General features: G+C 41.7%; 2 protein-coding genes across 9 annotated transcripts in view; one reads left to right on the top strand and one right to left on the bottom strand.

Annotated features, from left to right (window-relative positions):
• LOC138739215 (high affinity choline transporter 1-like) overlaps positions 1-10,886 on the bottom strand; it is a 128,249-nt gene extending 117,363 nt beyond the window's left edge. For 4 of the 6 annotated variants that reach the window (XM_069890821.1, XM_069890824.1, XM_069890825.1 and 1 more), the window contains exon 1: positions 10,683-10,886. The gene's annotated coding sequence lies outside the window, so the exon portion shown is untranslated. The remainder of the gene's footprint in view (positions 1-10,682) is intronic. The other 2 variants (XM_069890823.1, XM_069890820.1) reach the window with 2 other exon arrangements.
• The window catches only part of LOC138739214 (ferroxidase HEPHL1-like), a 96,088-nt gene that overhangs the window by 59,528 nt on the left and 21,691 nt on the right, over positions 1-14,869 (top strand). For all 3 annotated transcript variants that reach the window (XM_069890817.1, XM_069890818.1, XM_069890819.1), the window contains exons 11-13: positions 3,477-3,689; positions 4,592-4,799; positions 13,179-13,318. In XM_069890817.1, coding sequence (XP_069746918.1) covers positions 3,477-3,689; positions 4,592-4,799; positions 13,179-13,318 — 561 coding nt within the window. The remainder of the gene's footprint in view (positions 1-3,476; positions 3,690-4,591; positions 4,800-13,178; positions 13,319-14,869) is intronic.

Here is a 14,869-nt window from a genome sequence, read left to right as displayed (position 1 = left end):
GAAAGAAAAAAAGTTTGAAAACCACTGGTCCAGTAAATCTGTGTGCTGGGTACCTGCTGACCCCTAGTGGAATGCACTGGTGCAACAACTTGGTTACGATCTTGTTTCGTGCAAACATGCTGCAAATTGAAAAACCCATTTAGCTTGCATGTAAGAAATGGACACTGTACTGGAGGATTAGTATTAGTCAGTCCAAATCTAGAATGGAGGAGAGGCCTTATTGTGGACTTTGTGATCTGTGACTCCTGCTAAAAGAATCTGTTCAACATTTTAAAAATTGCTAGTTCAGGAAACATCCTACCAGACAAACGTTCATTTATGTTCAGTAAAACATTTTTTTTTTAAAAATTTGGTAATTATTGTTACTTCACAATGACCAATGCTTCAGTCAATTGCTGTACTTTTGATTCTTAGTTTACTTTTTCATTTAATTTAATTTTAAAATTTTATTTACAATAAAAGCCAATTCCAGCCATTTAAAATGTGCCACCCAATTACATCCAAAATAACCTACGAGCCTGTACATTTTAGGGTGATGGTCAGTAAGGAGCTTGTAACTCCTCGATATACAGACTCGTAACTTTGGCTGAAGATGGAAGTTTGCTCTTCGAATGAAACTTTTTAAACGATTTAAATTTTATTGAGTTCTTATAAAAAGTTATCCCAAATCCTTGAGTCAGTGTTAAAGTTATGTAAATCATAATTTACAAAACATAAACATCCATAAAATAGAAACAAACATGGCAGCAAAAAGTATCAATACAAGAACCTTGTGTCTATTTAGAATTCAAATAACAGAAATATGCTTCACCACAACATCCACCACTATTTCCACCATCCCCCCCCCCCCAGAAAACCTACATATTTGCCCAATTTTTTGTGTATAGATGTTCATTTTATCAAACTGTTTATATCCCTTTCACACTTGCAAGTGATCCCAGGAATTAACTGCCAATTGGCCTTTAAAGTGTCTAGTGTGAAAGCAAAATCAGCTCCACGCTGGCATCAGATGGCATTATCTAATGCCAGGGATTGACAGCCTTGATCCTTGGTACAATCCCTGGTGTCTGCAGTGTTGCAATTAGGCAAATGTGAACTGACCTGAGTTTTTGCATGAGTGCAGGAACATGAAGGAAAAAAAATTAAAATGATGGTATCAATTTTGCTGTGGGAAAGTCGCAGTGGAGAGAGAGAGAGAGAGATGAAAAAAATAGCAATAGCGGACAATTTTTAAACAGCGTGTGAAAATTGGTAGTGCTATAGTACACAATTTATAAAGGCCATGGGGAAAAAGCAATGGTGGACCTCACTTTCCAGAATGCCATGCGGCAGAGAAATCCCTCCATAAATGCTCTGTTGCTGCAGCTGGGCATATAGCCCTTTCTCTGCTGCATGGCATTCTGGAAAGTGAGGTCCACCATTGCTTTTTCCCCTACGGTATTTATAAATTGTACGTGATAGTGCTACCAACTTTCCCACGCTATATAAATTGTGTGCTATTGCTATTTATTGCTCGTACTTTCCCACGGTCCCTTATAAAGGCTTGTATAGGTTGGCACAACAACAACAGGGACTGAAGGGCTCATACTGTGCTGTATATGAAGCTTAATTATATTATAATTAGGCATGATTAATTTTGTTCAAATATTAGATCATAATACATTGATCAGAATTTAGGGCGGGTCCACCATCATTTGATGTGTCATGATGTCACTAGTAGAAGGTAGAACATTCCTAACCTTGGGGATGGCTCCTTGTAAGTGTGAAAGCATTCAACGTCCCAGTTAGGAATGGTCAAGTGTGAAAAGCCAAATCCCCATTCCTATCCCAGGACTCTGAATGGCCAATTTAGTTGGATGCAAGTGTGAAAGGGGCTTATAAGACATGCATTCAAACACTGCCACTTTGGCCATTTCTGAGGGCCACTCCTGAAATGATGGTTCTCCCCCCACCCAAAAATATTCTTCCAACCTCTAAATATAATTTGCCTTCCTACCATTATACTTGAATCCAATTTTGAGAGTATTTATCCCCAAACTCTTTGAATTAAAATTTAAACCAAAGCCTCCCCACCTTCCTTGGTGGACACAAAAGATCCTGTAATGGCAAAATAAGAGTTGGCCATTTAAGACTGAGAAAATTAAATATTCCATCACAATCCTTTGAGTGAATCATTGGAATTTTCTACTCAAGAAGCAACTGTGGCAGTTTGGTTGATGAATGTATGCAAGACTGAGATCAAGAACAATATTGCTATAGCAATTTATCAAGAAGGTTGATAGGATATTGGTCTTTAATGTAACAGGCAGAGAATATAAATGTAGGTAAGTTTTGATGCAAGTTGATAGGGCGCTGATGAGACCATAGCAGGAGGACTGCTTTGTTTTGCACATTTGAGGAAGGATGGAGGTACTGCAGAATAGGTTCACTGCATTGATTCCTGAGATGGTTAATATGTGAAGAGAGACTTGAGAATGTTGGGCTCACACTCAGTGAATTTAAAAGAATTGGCAGGGTGTATGCCAAGAGATCATATCCCCTCTTGGAGTGTTAGAACAAAGGGACAATAGTTTTAGAATAAGAGGTTCCCCATTTAAGACACATATGGGGAGGAATTTCTTCTGAGGCTTGTAAATCTTGGGACTTCTCCACTCTGGAGAGTTGTGGAGGTTGAATCATTCAATGTACTCAAGATGGAGATTGACAGACATTTGATCTTTCTGGAGTCTAGGGAGAGTGTATTGAGACTAAGATTCAATCAGCTCTGAACTTATTGGATGGTGGACCAGCTTGGGGGTAGTTGGCTTGTAGTTCTAATATTTATGTAGTTCAGTGATGATATTTTAAATTGTAAACAGGTCTAAATGGCCAAATTTTTGGCATATGTCATACAGCACAGAAACTGGCATTTCGCCCCACTGAGTCCATGCTGTCACTTTAAAGCACCCACTTATGATGTGCCTGCACTGATACTTCCAATTTTGTTCTCTTCATTTACCCATCAACTCGTTACCTCCACAATGGGTTGGGGGGGGGGGCGGATGGCGGTGGTCAATTAACCTCCCAGCCCACATTCCTTTCTAATAGGTGGGAGAACAACCAGAGGAACTGGAGGAAACTGACAGAGTCAGAGGGAGAACATGCAAACTCCAATGCCTGAGGCTAGGATTGAACCCAGGTTGCACACCTAGCTATGCCTCTGCCCCTCTTGTTCTCATGAGATGAAATGCACTTCATTGATTTTTATTGTTTCAGATTGTGCGATTTGATTCTTACTCTTTTCCAGGGGTTAAAGATATTAATTTTGTATACATGCTTTCTATTGGCTTAGTAGATGGTACTAACCCACCAATCACTATCGCCGTTATGTTGCTTCTGATGGCCAGCACATAAAGTAATAAATATTATGGAATGGCTTTTGTTGTGTTGTGTTTTTTAAATATTCATGATATACAACTATTGCATTAATTTTCTAGCCATTAATGGGTACATGTTCGGAAATCTTCCTGGACTGGTGATGTGCAAGGGTGACAATGTTTCATGGCATTTGATTGGACTGGGCACTGAAATCGACATGCATGGCGTTTACTTTCAAGGCAACACAATCCAAGTGAGAGGGACCACCCGGGATGTGTACAACATCTTTCCTCATACTTCTGCAACTGTCTTTATGCAGCCTGATGATGTTGGTAGGAATTCACTCCTCTCCGTCCTTCACTCTCCACTGAGCCAGCAGGTTGAACATACTAGCAAAAATTAAATAAATAGTTCTTTACAACTACAGAATTGCCCACTTGATGATGAAGGGGAAAGGACATCGATTAGCTGTGAACTTTCCCAGCAAAGATTGAACAGAGATCCTTCTGAGTTGTAAACTACGCTCTGCAGTAGCTCCATATGAAGATTTTTCCAGAATGCAATCTCGTATATAAAACATTGGGCTGATCTTGAGTTCGTTTAATTCCACCCACTAACATGGGAACCATATGAGGAGACAGACTATGGTTTCAACAGTGACTGGGCTTCAGATAGCACACTGAGTCTCATCTCTAGGAAGGCATCCTTTGACAAGAGGCAAGGCTGATAGCAGAGCATTATCTTTTATTAAAACTCTGGGGGATTTATAAAACTTTTAAAAATGTCACTGACACTCAAAGACATTTTAAAAATCTATTAAAATGCTTTGAATAATTAAACATGATTAATTAAGAAGTTAAAAAAAATTAGAGTAAAGAAACATTTTTCCCTCCTCACCAGGATTTTGATTCCACATTCGATTGGGTTGGCAGAGATCTGGAGATATAATGCAGGGAAATCCCAGAAAGTCTGGGTGGCTCCATGTCATATCCCATGAGAGTGGAGGGGATAAATGTACTGTCATCTGTTACCTAACTCTTCCTGAACTACAACAGTTCTGGGAGGCTTGTGGTTTGTACTTGTACAGGAGTGGAATGGTTCCCTTGGAGCAGAACTATGGCACCATTTTTATTTGAAGGAATGATAGCTTTGAGGCCTAATATGATCACATTTTATAAAAATTTATTTCCTGTTGAACTTTTCAAAGCGTTGATTTGTATATTTTAAAATTTAGGGACCTTTAAGGTCATCTGTCGAACAGCTGATCACTACATGGGAGGAATGAAACAAATGTATCATGTTTCAAATTGTAACAAAAGTATCCCAGACCAGACGTTTGGAACAATTCGAACATACTACATCGCAGCAGTGGAGATGGAATGGAACTATTCGCCTGACAGGAGTTGGGAGCTGGGCAGGTTCAATGTAACGGAAGAAGAAAGGTGATCCTTGTATTCAGAAAACTCAAATGCTTGCATCAAAATCTGACCAACTTCTAAAACTGTAAAATTGTTTTTTTTCCTGCTCTTGTGCTTCACTTGTATCAAATTTAATTTTTTTTTAAATTAGACATACAGCATACAGACATACAGCCCACAAATCTGTGCCGCCCAATTTACACTCCATGAACCTAATTCCTCTGGTATGTTTTGAATGGTGGAAGGAAATCGAAGCCCACAGAGAAAACCCACTCAGACATGGGGGGGCGGGGGGGGGGAATCTCCTTATAGACAGCGCGGGATTCGAACTCTGATCCGGTCCCGATTACTGGTGGTGAAAAGGAGTTGCACTAACCACTATGTCAACTGTGCTGTCAATAGGTTTTATAAAGTTACAGTTAAAGCCAATAGTCAGTGCTGAGGCTCCACAAAATCCATTGTTTTCTGTGCATCGTTGGGTTACATATGTAATCTGAGTGAAACACGAAAGTCTGCAGACAATAATTATAGTAAAAACACAAATGCCAGAGGAACTCAGCCAATCTCGCAGCGTCCATAAAGATATATTAATAAATGCAGAGTTCCTCCAGCATTTCTGTGTTTTTATTACGTGTTATTTGGTTGTCACTCTGAGCCCTGGCCATTTACTCAAAGCCAGTTTTCTCAGCATCTCTGTGCCTTTGTATTCCTTCTCTGTCCAATTCCACATTGACAAAGGGGAGCTCTCTTGGAGAACCCACTCCCCAGTTGCCTAGACCTTCTAACTCTTCCTGATGGCACTTTCACGTGTATGGAGCGTATCTTGCCCCAGGTGGCTCTTTCTCCCAAATCCTTGGTCTCTCCGCTTTCTAATTTTCAGGTAAATATTGTTTACAAAACCAGGATCTCGTTCTGTAGACACCAAGGCCAATAAACAGCTGACTACACAATTTTCCTCCTTTATCCCATGCCATTTAAATTCCCATTCTCTGTAAAACTGCCATCATAGGCTATCTGCAAACAAATGCTATTCTCAACTCATCTGCCATAATAATCGAAAGTAAAACGTGAAAGTCTGCAGACAGCATGGTTGAAGTAAAAACACAATTCCTTGTACCTTGTAGCTTATACCTTGATGAAAGGCTCAAGCCCGAAACATTGGTTATGTATCTTTGCCACATAAAGTACACTGTTTAACCAACTGAGTTTCTCCAGCATTGTTTTCACTGACATCATAATCGACCCTCCTATCTATAATCTTCTTTTCCATTGTTAAATGCTTGAATCTGTTGTTTCTTGAATTTTTTTCCTGTTTCGCTAGCAGCTGAATTGCTTGAATTGCCTTGGGTAATCCTGTACTTATTCTGGGAGCAGCCCAATATCTCCATTTACCACAGTGCTCCAAGGGTGACCTGATATCTCTTGTGCTTCATCAGTGGCCATACTCATTGCCTGTAGTTACTTGATAAATCAATTGATGACTGACTAAAATGTGCCCTCTGTCAGTTGATTTTGTCAGAGCTTTGGCCCCTTGTTTACCATGGAAACAAATTTGGGCATGGCTCTGAATTTATCCCCACTCTCATAGAGAACATTACACCACAGTACAGGCCCTTCAGCCCACGATATTGTGTGACCTATCTATACCTACTCTCCAAAAAACAAACTGAACCCTCCCTACCTCATAATCTTCCATTTTTCTTTCATCCATGTTCCTGTCTCTTCTTTGGCTTGGCTTCGCGGACGAAGATTTATGGAGGGGGTAAAAGTCCACGTCAGCTGCAGGCTCGTTTGTGGCTGACAAGTCGGATGCGGGACAGGCAGACACGGTTGCAGCGGTTGCAGGGGAAATTGGGTGGGTTGGGGTTGGGTGTTGGGTTTTTCCTCCTTTGCCTTTTGTCAGTGAGGTGGGCTCTGCGGTCTTCTTCAAAGGAGGTTGCTGCCCGCCAAACTGTGAGGCACCAAGATGAACGGTTTGAGGCGATATCAGCCCACTGGTGGTGGTCAATGTGGCAGGCACCAAAAGATTTCTTTAGGCAGTCCTTGTAAGAGTCTCTTAAATGCCCCTATTATTACAGTTTCCACCACCACTCCTGGCAATACATTTCCAGGCACCCATAGCTTTCTGTAGAAAAAAAAGCTTACCCCTGATGTCTCCCCTCAACTTTTCTCACTTCACCTTTTACATATGTCCTCTGGTGTTTGCTACTCCCACCCTGGGAAAAAGGTGCTCGTAGTCTCACTTATCTATGCCTCTAAGTTACCTCTCGTCCTACTAAGTTCCAAAGAGAAAAGCTCAAGCTCTGCTAACCTTGCCTCATAAGACATATTCTCCAATCGAGGCAACATCCTGGTAAATTTCCTCTGCACCCTCTCCATGGATCCACATTCTTCCTGTAATAAGGTGACCAGAACTGAACACAATATTCTAAGTGTGGTCTCACCAGAGATTTATAGAGCTGCAACATTACCTCAGGACATCTGAACTAAATACCTTAATTAATGAAGCCCAGCATATCATAGGCCTCCTTAACCATCCTGTCAGCCTGTGCAGCCACCTTGAGTGATCGTTTGTTAAGTAAACTACCATGAACCATGTACTCTGCCTTTGTTTGACCTTCCAAAATGCATCACTTCACACTTGTCTGGTTTGAATTCCATCTGCCACTTCCTCCTAATCATGCATCCTGCTTATATCCTTGTATCCTATAACAACCTTCAACACTATCCACAACATCTCCAACCTATGTATCATCTGCAAATTTACTGACCTATCCCTCTTCTTCATCCAGAACAGATTCCTGTGGAACTAACCTCCAGGCAGAATACTTTCCATCCACTACTACTCTCTGGTTTCTATAAGCAAACTAATTCTGAAGCCACATAGCCAAGGTTCCATGGATCCCATATCTCATGAGTTTCTGAACGAATATTTCATGGAGGCCCTTGTCAAATAATCCATGAACACCACTTCTACCACTCTACATTCATCAATTTCTTTTGTTATCTCCTCAAAAAACTAAATTAGGCTGATGAGGCATGATCTTACCCTCACAAAGGCATGTTGACTATCCTTGAGTTGACTGCACTTCTCTAAATGCTCATAAATCCTGTCCTTAAGAATCCTCTCCAATAGTTTGACCACTGACACAAGACTCACTGGTCTATAATGCCCAGGATTCTCCAATACCTTTTTTTTTAAACAAAGGGACTACATTTGTCATCTCCAATCTTTTGGCCTCTTCCCTGCAGCCAAGGAGGATACAAAGATCATAGCCAAAACCTGAACAATCCCTCCCTTCCCATAGTGTATCCTGTCTGGGACAGGGGACTTATCAATTTTAATGATTTTGAGAAGATCTAGCACTTTCTCTTTTCTATCTCAACATGGTCCAGCACATAAGCTTGTTTTATTCCGACTTCACCTTTATAAAGGTCCTTTCCCCTGGTGAATACTGAAGCAAACTATTCATTTAGGACCTCCCCATCCTCCTCTGGCTCCAGGTACACATTGCCTGTTTCATCTTTAAGCGACCCTTTTGTTCTTCATGTATGCATAGAATGCTTTTTGGATTTTCTTTAATTCTACATGCCAAGGCCTTCTCATGCCCCCTTCGAACTCTCCTAAGTACTTTCTTAAGTTACTTCCTGACTACTATATAATTCTCATGAGCATTTCCTGTTTTTGATTCTTACATCTAATGTCTGCTTCCTTCTTTCTCTTAACTAGCTGCCTCATCTCTTTTGTCAACCAAGGTTCCCTTTTCCTACCATATTTTCCTTGTCCCAGAGGGTCATAATCTATCCAGAACCCCACGCAAGTGGTCCCTAAACATCCTCCACATTACTTCTGTGCTTACTCTCAGGATCATCTGTTTCTGCCTCATTGCATTGTAATTAGTCCTTTGCCAATTAAACACTATACTATTTTGTTTGCTTTTATCCTTGTCCATAGCTATGCTAAAGTTTAGGGAATTGTGGTCATTATCACCAAAATTCTCCCCCACTGAGAGGTCTGCCACCTGACCAGGTTTATTACCCAGTACTAGATCCAATATGGCCTCTCCTCTAGTTGGCTAGACAACATTACTGTGTCAGGAATCCTTCTTGGCACACCTGACTAATTCTGCCCCATCTATCCCTCTTGCAGTATGGAGCTTCCAGACATAATTTGGAAAATTGTAGTCTCCCATAACAACAACCCTATTATTTCTGCTCCATTCAAAATTCTGCCTGCTAATCTGTTCCTGAGTGTCCCGAGGGCTATTTGGGCATCTATAGACTACTCCCAGCACAGTGATTGGTCCTTTCCTATATCTAACTTCCATCCACACTGAGTCAGTAGATAGTCCCTCCACTGTCTCCTCCATTTCTGCAGCTGTGATACAATCCCTGACCAATAATGCTACTCCCACCCCCCACCCCCTTTTACCTATAATTATATAACAATTACAACACAGAACCAGGCCAGTTCGGCCTTTCTAGTCCATGCTGAGCATCTTCTTCCACCTAGCCCCATTGACTCACATCCAGCCTATAACCCTCCATACCCCTTTCATCCATATACCTAAGCAACGTTTCCTTAAATATTAAAATTGAGCCCACATCTACCACTTAGGCTGGAACCTCATTCCACACTCCCACCACCCTCTGAGTGAAGACATTTCACCTCATGCTTCCCCTATACTTTTCCCCCTTCAATCTCAATCCATGTCCTCTTGTTTGACTCTCCCCACTCTCAATGGAAAAAGCCTATCCAGGTTTACTCTATTTGTAACCCTCATCATTTTAAATACCTCTATCAAATCACCCCTCAATCTTCTACACTTCTGTAACTTGAAACCTGAAACCCAGGCAACATTTTTGTAAATCTTCTCTGCACTCTCTCTATTTTGTTGATATCCTTCCTATAATTTGGCAACCAAAACTGCACTCAATATTCCAAATTTGATTTCCCATCCTATTTCTTTTTCAACATCTAAACTCTGGTCCTTGCAAGACTCTGTAAACACCACAACGTGGTAATTCCACATAGTAATTCATGCTCCAAGTTCATCGCCTTTATTCCTAATACTCCTTGCATTGAAATAGACACATTTCAAACACTCCAAATTACTACATTTATGCTTCCTCCCCTGCCTGTTCTTCTACAGAAAACTACAACACATCGCCCATCCCTTCCACCTTCTGCTCGATTCTCTGCCCTCACACTCAGCCAAACTAGTTTAAATTCTCCCCAACAACTTTAGCAAACCTGCCCACCAGGATATTGGTCCCTCTCCACTTCAGATGTACCCTGTCATTTTTGTGCAGGTCATACCTTCCCTAGAAGAGATTCTAATGATCCACAAATCTGAACTCCTGCTCCCTACACCAACTCTTCAGCCATGCATTCATCTGCCACAACTACCCTCAATCGTGCATGACACAGGCAGCAATCCAGAGATTGTCACACTTGAGGTCCTGCTTTTCAACTTTCTTCCAAATTCCCTATATACCCTTGTCAGGACCTCATTCCCTATTCCTATCTATGTCATTGGTACCAATGTGGACCATGACATCTGGTTGCTCATCCTCCTGCTTTGACTTGATCCGAGATGTCTCTGACCCTGGCACTTGGGGGGCAGCATACCATCTGGGAGTCTTGATCTTGTTCTATTTATTTGCCTAACTTTCAAATCCCCAATCAGTATGCCTCTCCTCTTCTCCCCACTTCTTAGCTGAAAGACTAATTATTTCTCAATTGATTGTTCATCTGCAGGAGGGAGAGAGTGGCTCCTTCACCTCATCGGTGTGGTCCACACACTTTCAGATTGTGAAAAGCCTGTTAACTTTATGCACATTCAGAAATAAGGTAGAGAATCTTCACCAATTAAACAGACATTCAATTATCACTCTTTTACCTACCTTAGCAACAAGTTAGGTGATCAGTTGGCTCTACCACCACGTTTCCTGCACGATCATCTCCAACCTTCCAGTTCCATGTCAGGATCTGATGGTCTCGAGCCTGAAATATCTGTCCCCTTGTTTAATTAAGACTGATTAGCATGGTGATGGTATTAGGATCAGACTCTTTATCTCCATTTAGCACATTTCTCCAGAGGCCTTCTGAAACATCTTATCTTGTTCTCTGTTAGGAGTTGTCTTCATTGCCAACATTTATTTAAGACGTGTGCTTATCAACACCTCCCAGTATATCATTACTGTGCCTCCTTCCAGAGGATTCTATAGGCCCTTTTATAAAGCAAAATAATCCGAACGTAAAAGCGGAGATTCTCCACCCTTGCACCGGAAAATGTACCTTTGTAAATGGTTTGTGAGCAGCAGCAAGGGAGTGATTCCAATCCCTCTCCAAGGTAGTGCTAGATGTGGAGCACTGCTCTCTACCTTGCTGCATAAAGGTATATCTGCTTCATGTGGCTGGCTAGGGGCGAGCTGATGACACCGTTGGCCCGCAACCCATCTCTTTCCCATTCACTCACTCCCTTTCCTCCATGTCCCCCTTAGGGTAGGAGCGGACGATGGGGGCCGTCAGGGCAGGAGGCAGCCAGTGGGGGCCATTCAGGCAAGGCTGGCTGGCGGGGGCTGTTGAAACCATCAGGGGCCGAGCTGAGATAGCCACTCCAGCCTCCAGCACCTTATTGGGCTGCTTTGGCCTTTGGGGCTGTTTATCGGTCCGAGTAGCTCAATACACAGCAGAGCAATGGCTCTATACCCTACCGATAATATCCCACACAGCTGGAACTGCTCAGGGAAACAGAGTGGTTACGGCTGAGTGGAGAATTATGGGTAAGGAAAACAGCCATTGCTCTGACAACAGGCTGTGCAACGGTAACAGTCGCTCCATCTGCAGTGGATTCAGGCAACGTACCAAGGCACTGCTCCACATAAAAACAGCGCTAGAGCAGCCTTTTAGGCCTGCTCCATAAACAGGCAAGTTTAAAAATTTTATCCGCATTTGAAGCTGGCCTCGAAGCGGAGGCCCAGCATATAAACACCTTATCTTAACTCAGGCCTCTAGGTAGCAGGTAGACAGCCTTGGGGACTGTTCTGGAGTTATCCGCAATGTCATTGAGAGAGCACCATTACCACTTGATGCATTAACACAAAGACTGCTATGTTCTTGTCACCTCCTTGGGTCACCTGCTCATTTCTAAGCTTATTGGTTTCAGTTGCATAAGCCACATCTGACTTACTTGATGAGCTTAATATTTACTTTGGTTTTGCACAATTATTAATATACAAGAAACTCGTACATTTTATTTGTTGTTACTAGAGACAATTTGGCTATGCATGGTTTTCAAGTTTCCTCATTACCTCCCTGCTCATTACCTTGAATGATCTTCAGCTAAATTACCAATAGAAACTGATTTGTCTTTCTCAATATTCATGTGAGCACTTCTTATTCTGAGATTTATTTTAATTCCTTCAGTAGTTTGAGTGAACTATCCGCCAAAATCTGGGTGGTGAAGGTTATACCCCTATTAGCTTGGCCTGTCAGTCTAGTCGAGAACGCAGAGTCAAGTGCAAATTTTTGATTGCAATGATAACCAAGCTACTGTAAGGAAAGCCATGGTGAAGATGCTCAGTACACTCGGCTAGTTTTTATGCTGTTTAGTTTGCACTGCAGTCTCACCCAAGAGGATATTGAGTTTTGTGCTAGTAAATAGTGAGGGTGTTCTTACTTAACACAGAGAATGCTGGAAGCATTCAGCGGGTCAAGCAGCATCACTGGCCAGAGAAAGAGAATCAGCATTACACATTCATTATGATAATTGAAAGATACTGTGTATCAAGTTGTAGAGGAGGTGGGTGACAATTAGAGTTCAAATTACTTGCATGAACAGAAGTTAGAGACAAAAACCACAAATTGAATTTCAGCCTTATCGGTGGAGACGCGGAAAGACAAGAGTTTATTGTTTATTTCACTGTTCCACTGGTGCAATGTCCCCAGATTAAAGATTAAGTCCTGTTTCGTAGATATGCAGTCATTGGAGGTAGCTGGAGCAATATAGGAAATTAAAGATAGTGAGGTCAAAGTGGGTAGGACAGAAATGGAAGTGACAGGTGACTGGATGTTTAGTAATCCTGCGGACTGAATGGTGGAGTATGCATAGGGTCACCCAGTTTGCATTTCATTTCTTCACTTTCAAGGGGAACACCTTTGTGGACACCATGACTAAATTCACATCCGTGCAGTTCTTTTTATGATATTGTAATCAGCCATACTGCTCAGAGTTCCAGTGTTCATGAAAGAATATTTACCATATGCAGTCTCAGCTAAAGTTTTATAATATAATTTGAAAAGTTCATTTTCAGCTTTTATGCAACAAAATTGCAGATGAAATGTTGAAAGTAATTAAAAAAAAGGATTTGCTAATTATTGTCTTTTGTTTCTTTTAGTCCTGGCCATGTGTTTGTTGGTACGGGGGAAGGTAAAATCGGGTCAAAGTATAAAAAGGCTGTTTATAGGGAGTTTACAGATGGAACATTTACCACCCAGAAAACAAGGTTACCAGAAGAACACCATTTGGAAATATTAGGTATTGAATATTGCACATTTAACTACTCTCAGAAGTGATGTCTTGCAGTCTTTTCAATGACATCAGGAAGTGTTCTCAAATGATCATTAATCAAGACGTTGGACAAATATTATGCACATCTCAGATTCGAAATGAAAATATTTGGAGAGTCTAAAAACTCTGTTTTATGATTGGAGTATCTTTAATTTAGATTGACCTAGCATTGTGTAGTCTTTCTAATAATGATTTAAAGGCTCTTTCTGATAATAATTAATCTGAATGCTACATGAATATTTTTCATATCTAGCTTTAAAATTAAATTTTATATTTAGAGGTTAAGTGCTCACTATCTTATGGTTGATTCAAGATTCAGTTTATTGTCATGTATTGAGAAGTGTCATATGGCACAAAATAGCTATGAGGCAGACAGATTTGCCATCAGCAGAAATTGCCTGAAGCACCTCTTAGTCAAAGAAAGAAAAGCAATAGAGAGTGTCCTCAGAGTCACTGAGTGTCTGTGGATTCACCTCCAGCACTCCTTCAGTGCCTGCAGCCGTATAGAGTCCAGTCCAAACCATCGGCAACCAAAGCTCCAGATTTGAATCTCTGATACCATTAAGAACCTTCAAAGCCCTCGGCACTCTCTTGCATACCTGTTCCGATACCTGGTGTCCCTTCAGCCAATTTTGAACCAGTCTCGAGCAGACTGCAGCCTGGTGTGAGTCCCTTGACTGCAGTATCCAGCAGCCTGCAGCCTTTGTGGGTTCTGTGCCGCCCACTGCCTGTGTGGGTCCTTCAGCTGCAGAATCCCCTCCATGGTCCACTGCTGTGGTCACCATCCTTTGGGTCATTTCCTCTGATCCTCCTTCTCAGATGGGGGTGGGGGGAGGGGAGGTGGTCACCCCGTTTTCTGGTGCCATACACCAGCCCTCTGCTTCCCTGGAGTCTTCAACCCCTCATAGTTGCTTCTGATCATAAGTGCCGCATCTTGGGTCCAGACTCCACAGTCTACTGTCAGTTTCTTTAATGGGACATTCAAAGCCTGAACGGAGCTGATGGCAGTCGAACTTGGTGGTAAGACCCCACAGGAGCTCTGTGTCTCTGCTCCCTGCTCCCCATGGCTAGTGCCATCATTTTTTTTAAGCAAAATAGATTATAATTTAATCTGGTCAACAATTGTAACAGAATAAACAAATTAAATCGTCCAATGACTGCCCTATTTTCACAAAGGCACAAATCTGAATCACACTCAGACTTCTGTTCTCTTCCTTGGCCCTAGCAGTGCTGGAGTGGTGTCGGTTATAGTTGATCTAAGAGGGCATGACAAGCATCCTTGTTGTCTGAAAACCACCTCATCATCACCCTGTCTTTGTCAGTCAGAAGCTGGGAAATAACTGCTAGTCTTGTTAGCCACACCGCATCTTTATTGTGCAAATGAAAATTAATCTTGCCTAGACTGGCGGCAGCATGGCTTTCAACACCAAGTCAAACTTTATTCTAGACCCGTACATTTTGTCACTGATGCACCATCAATTACCACAAAAGACAGAGGTTGTGAATCTGACATTTTTA

The sequence above is a fragment of the Narcine bancroftii genome, chromosome 7 (assembly GCF_036971445.1).
Source record: "Narcine bancroftii isolate sNarBan1 chromosome 7, sNarBan1.hap1, whole genome shotgun sequence".
NCBI lineage: Eukaryota > Metazoa > Chordata > Chondrichthyes > Torpediniformes > Narcinidae > Narcine > Narcine bancroftii.
Note: the sequence above shows the minus strand (reverse complement) of the source record. Positions and strands in the feature narration are given on the sequence as shown.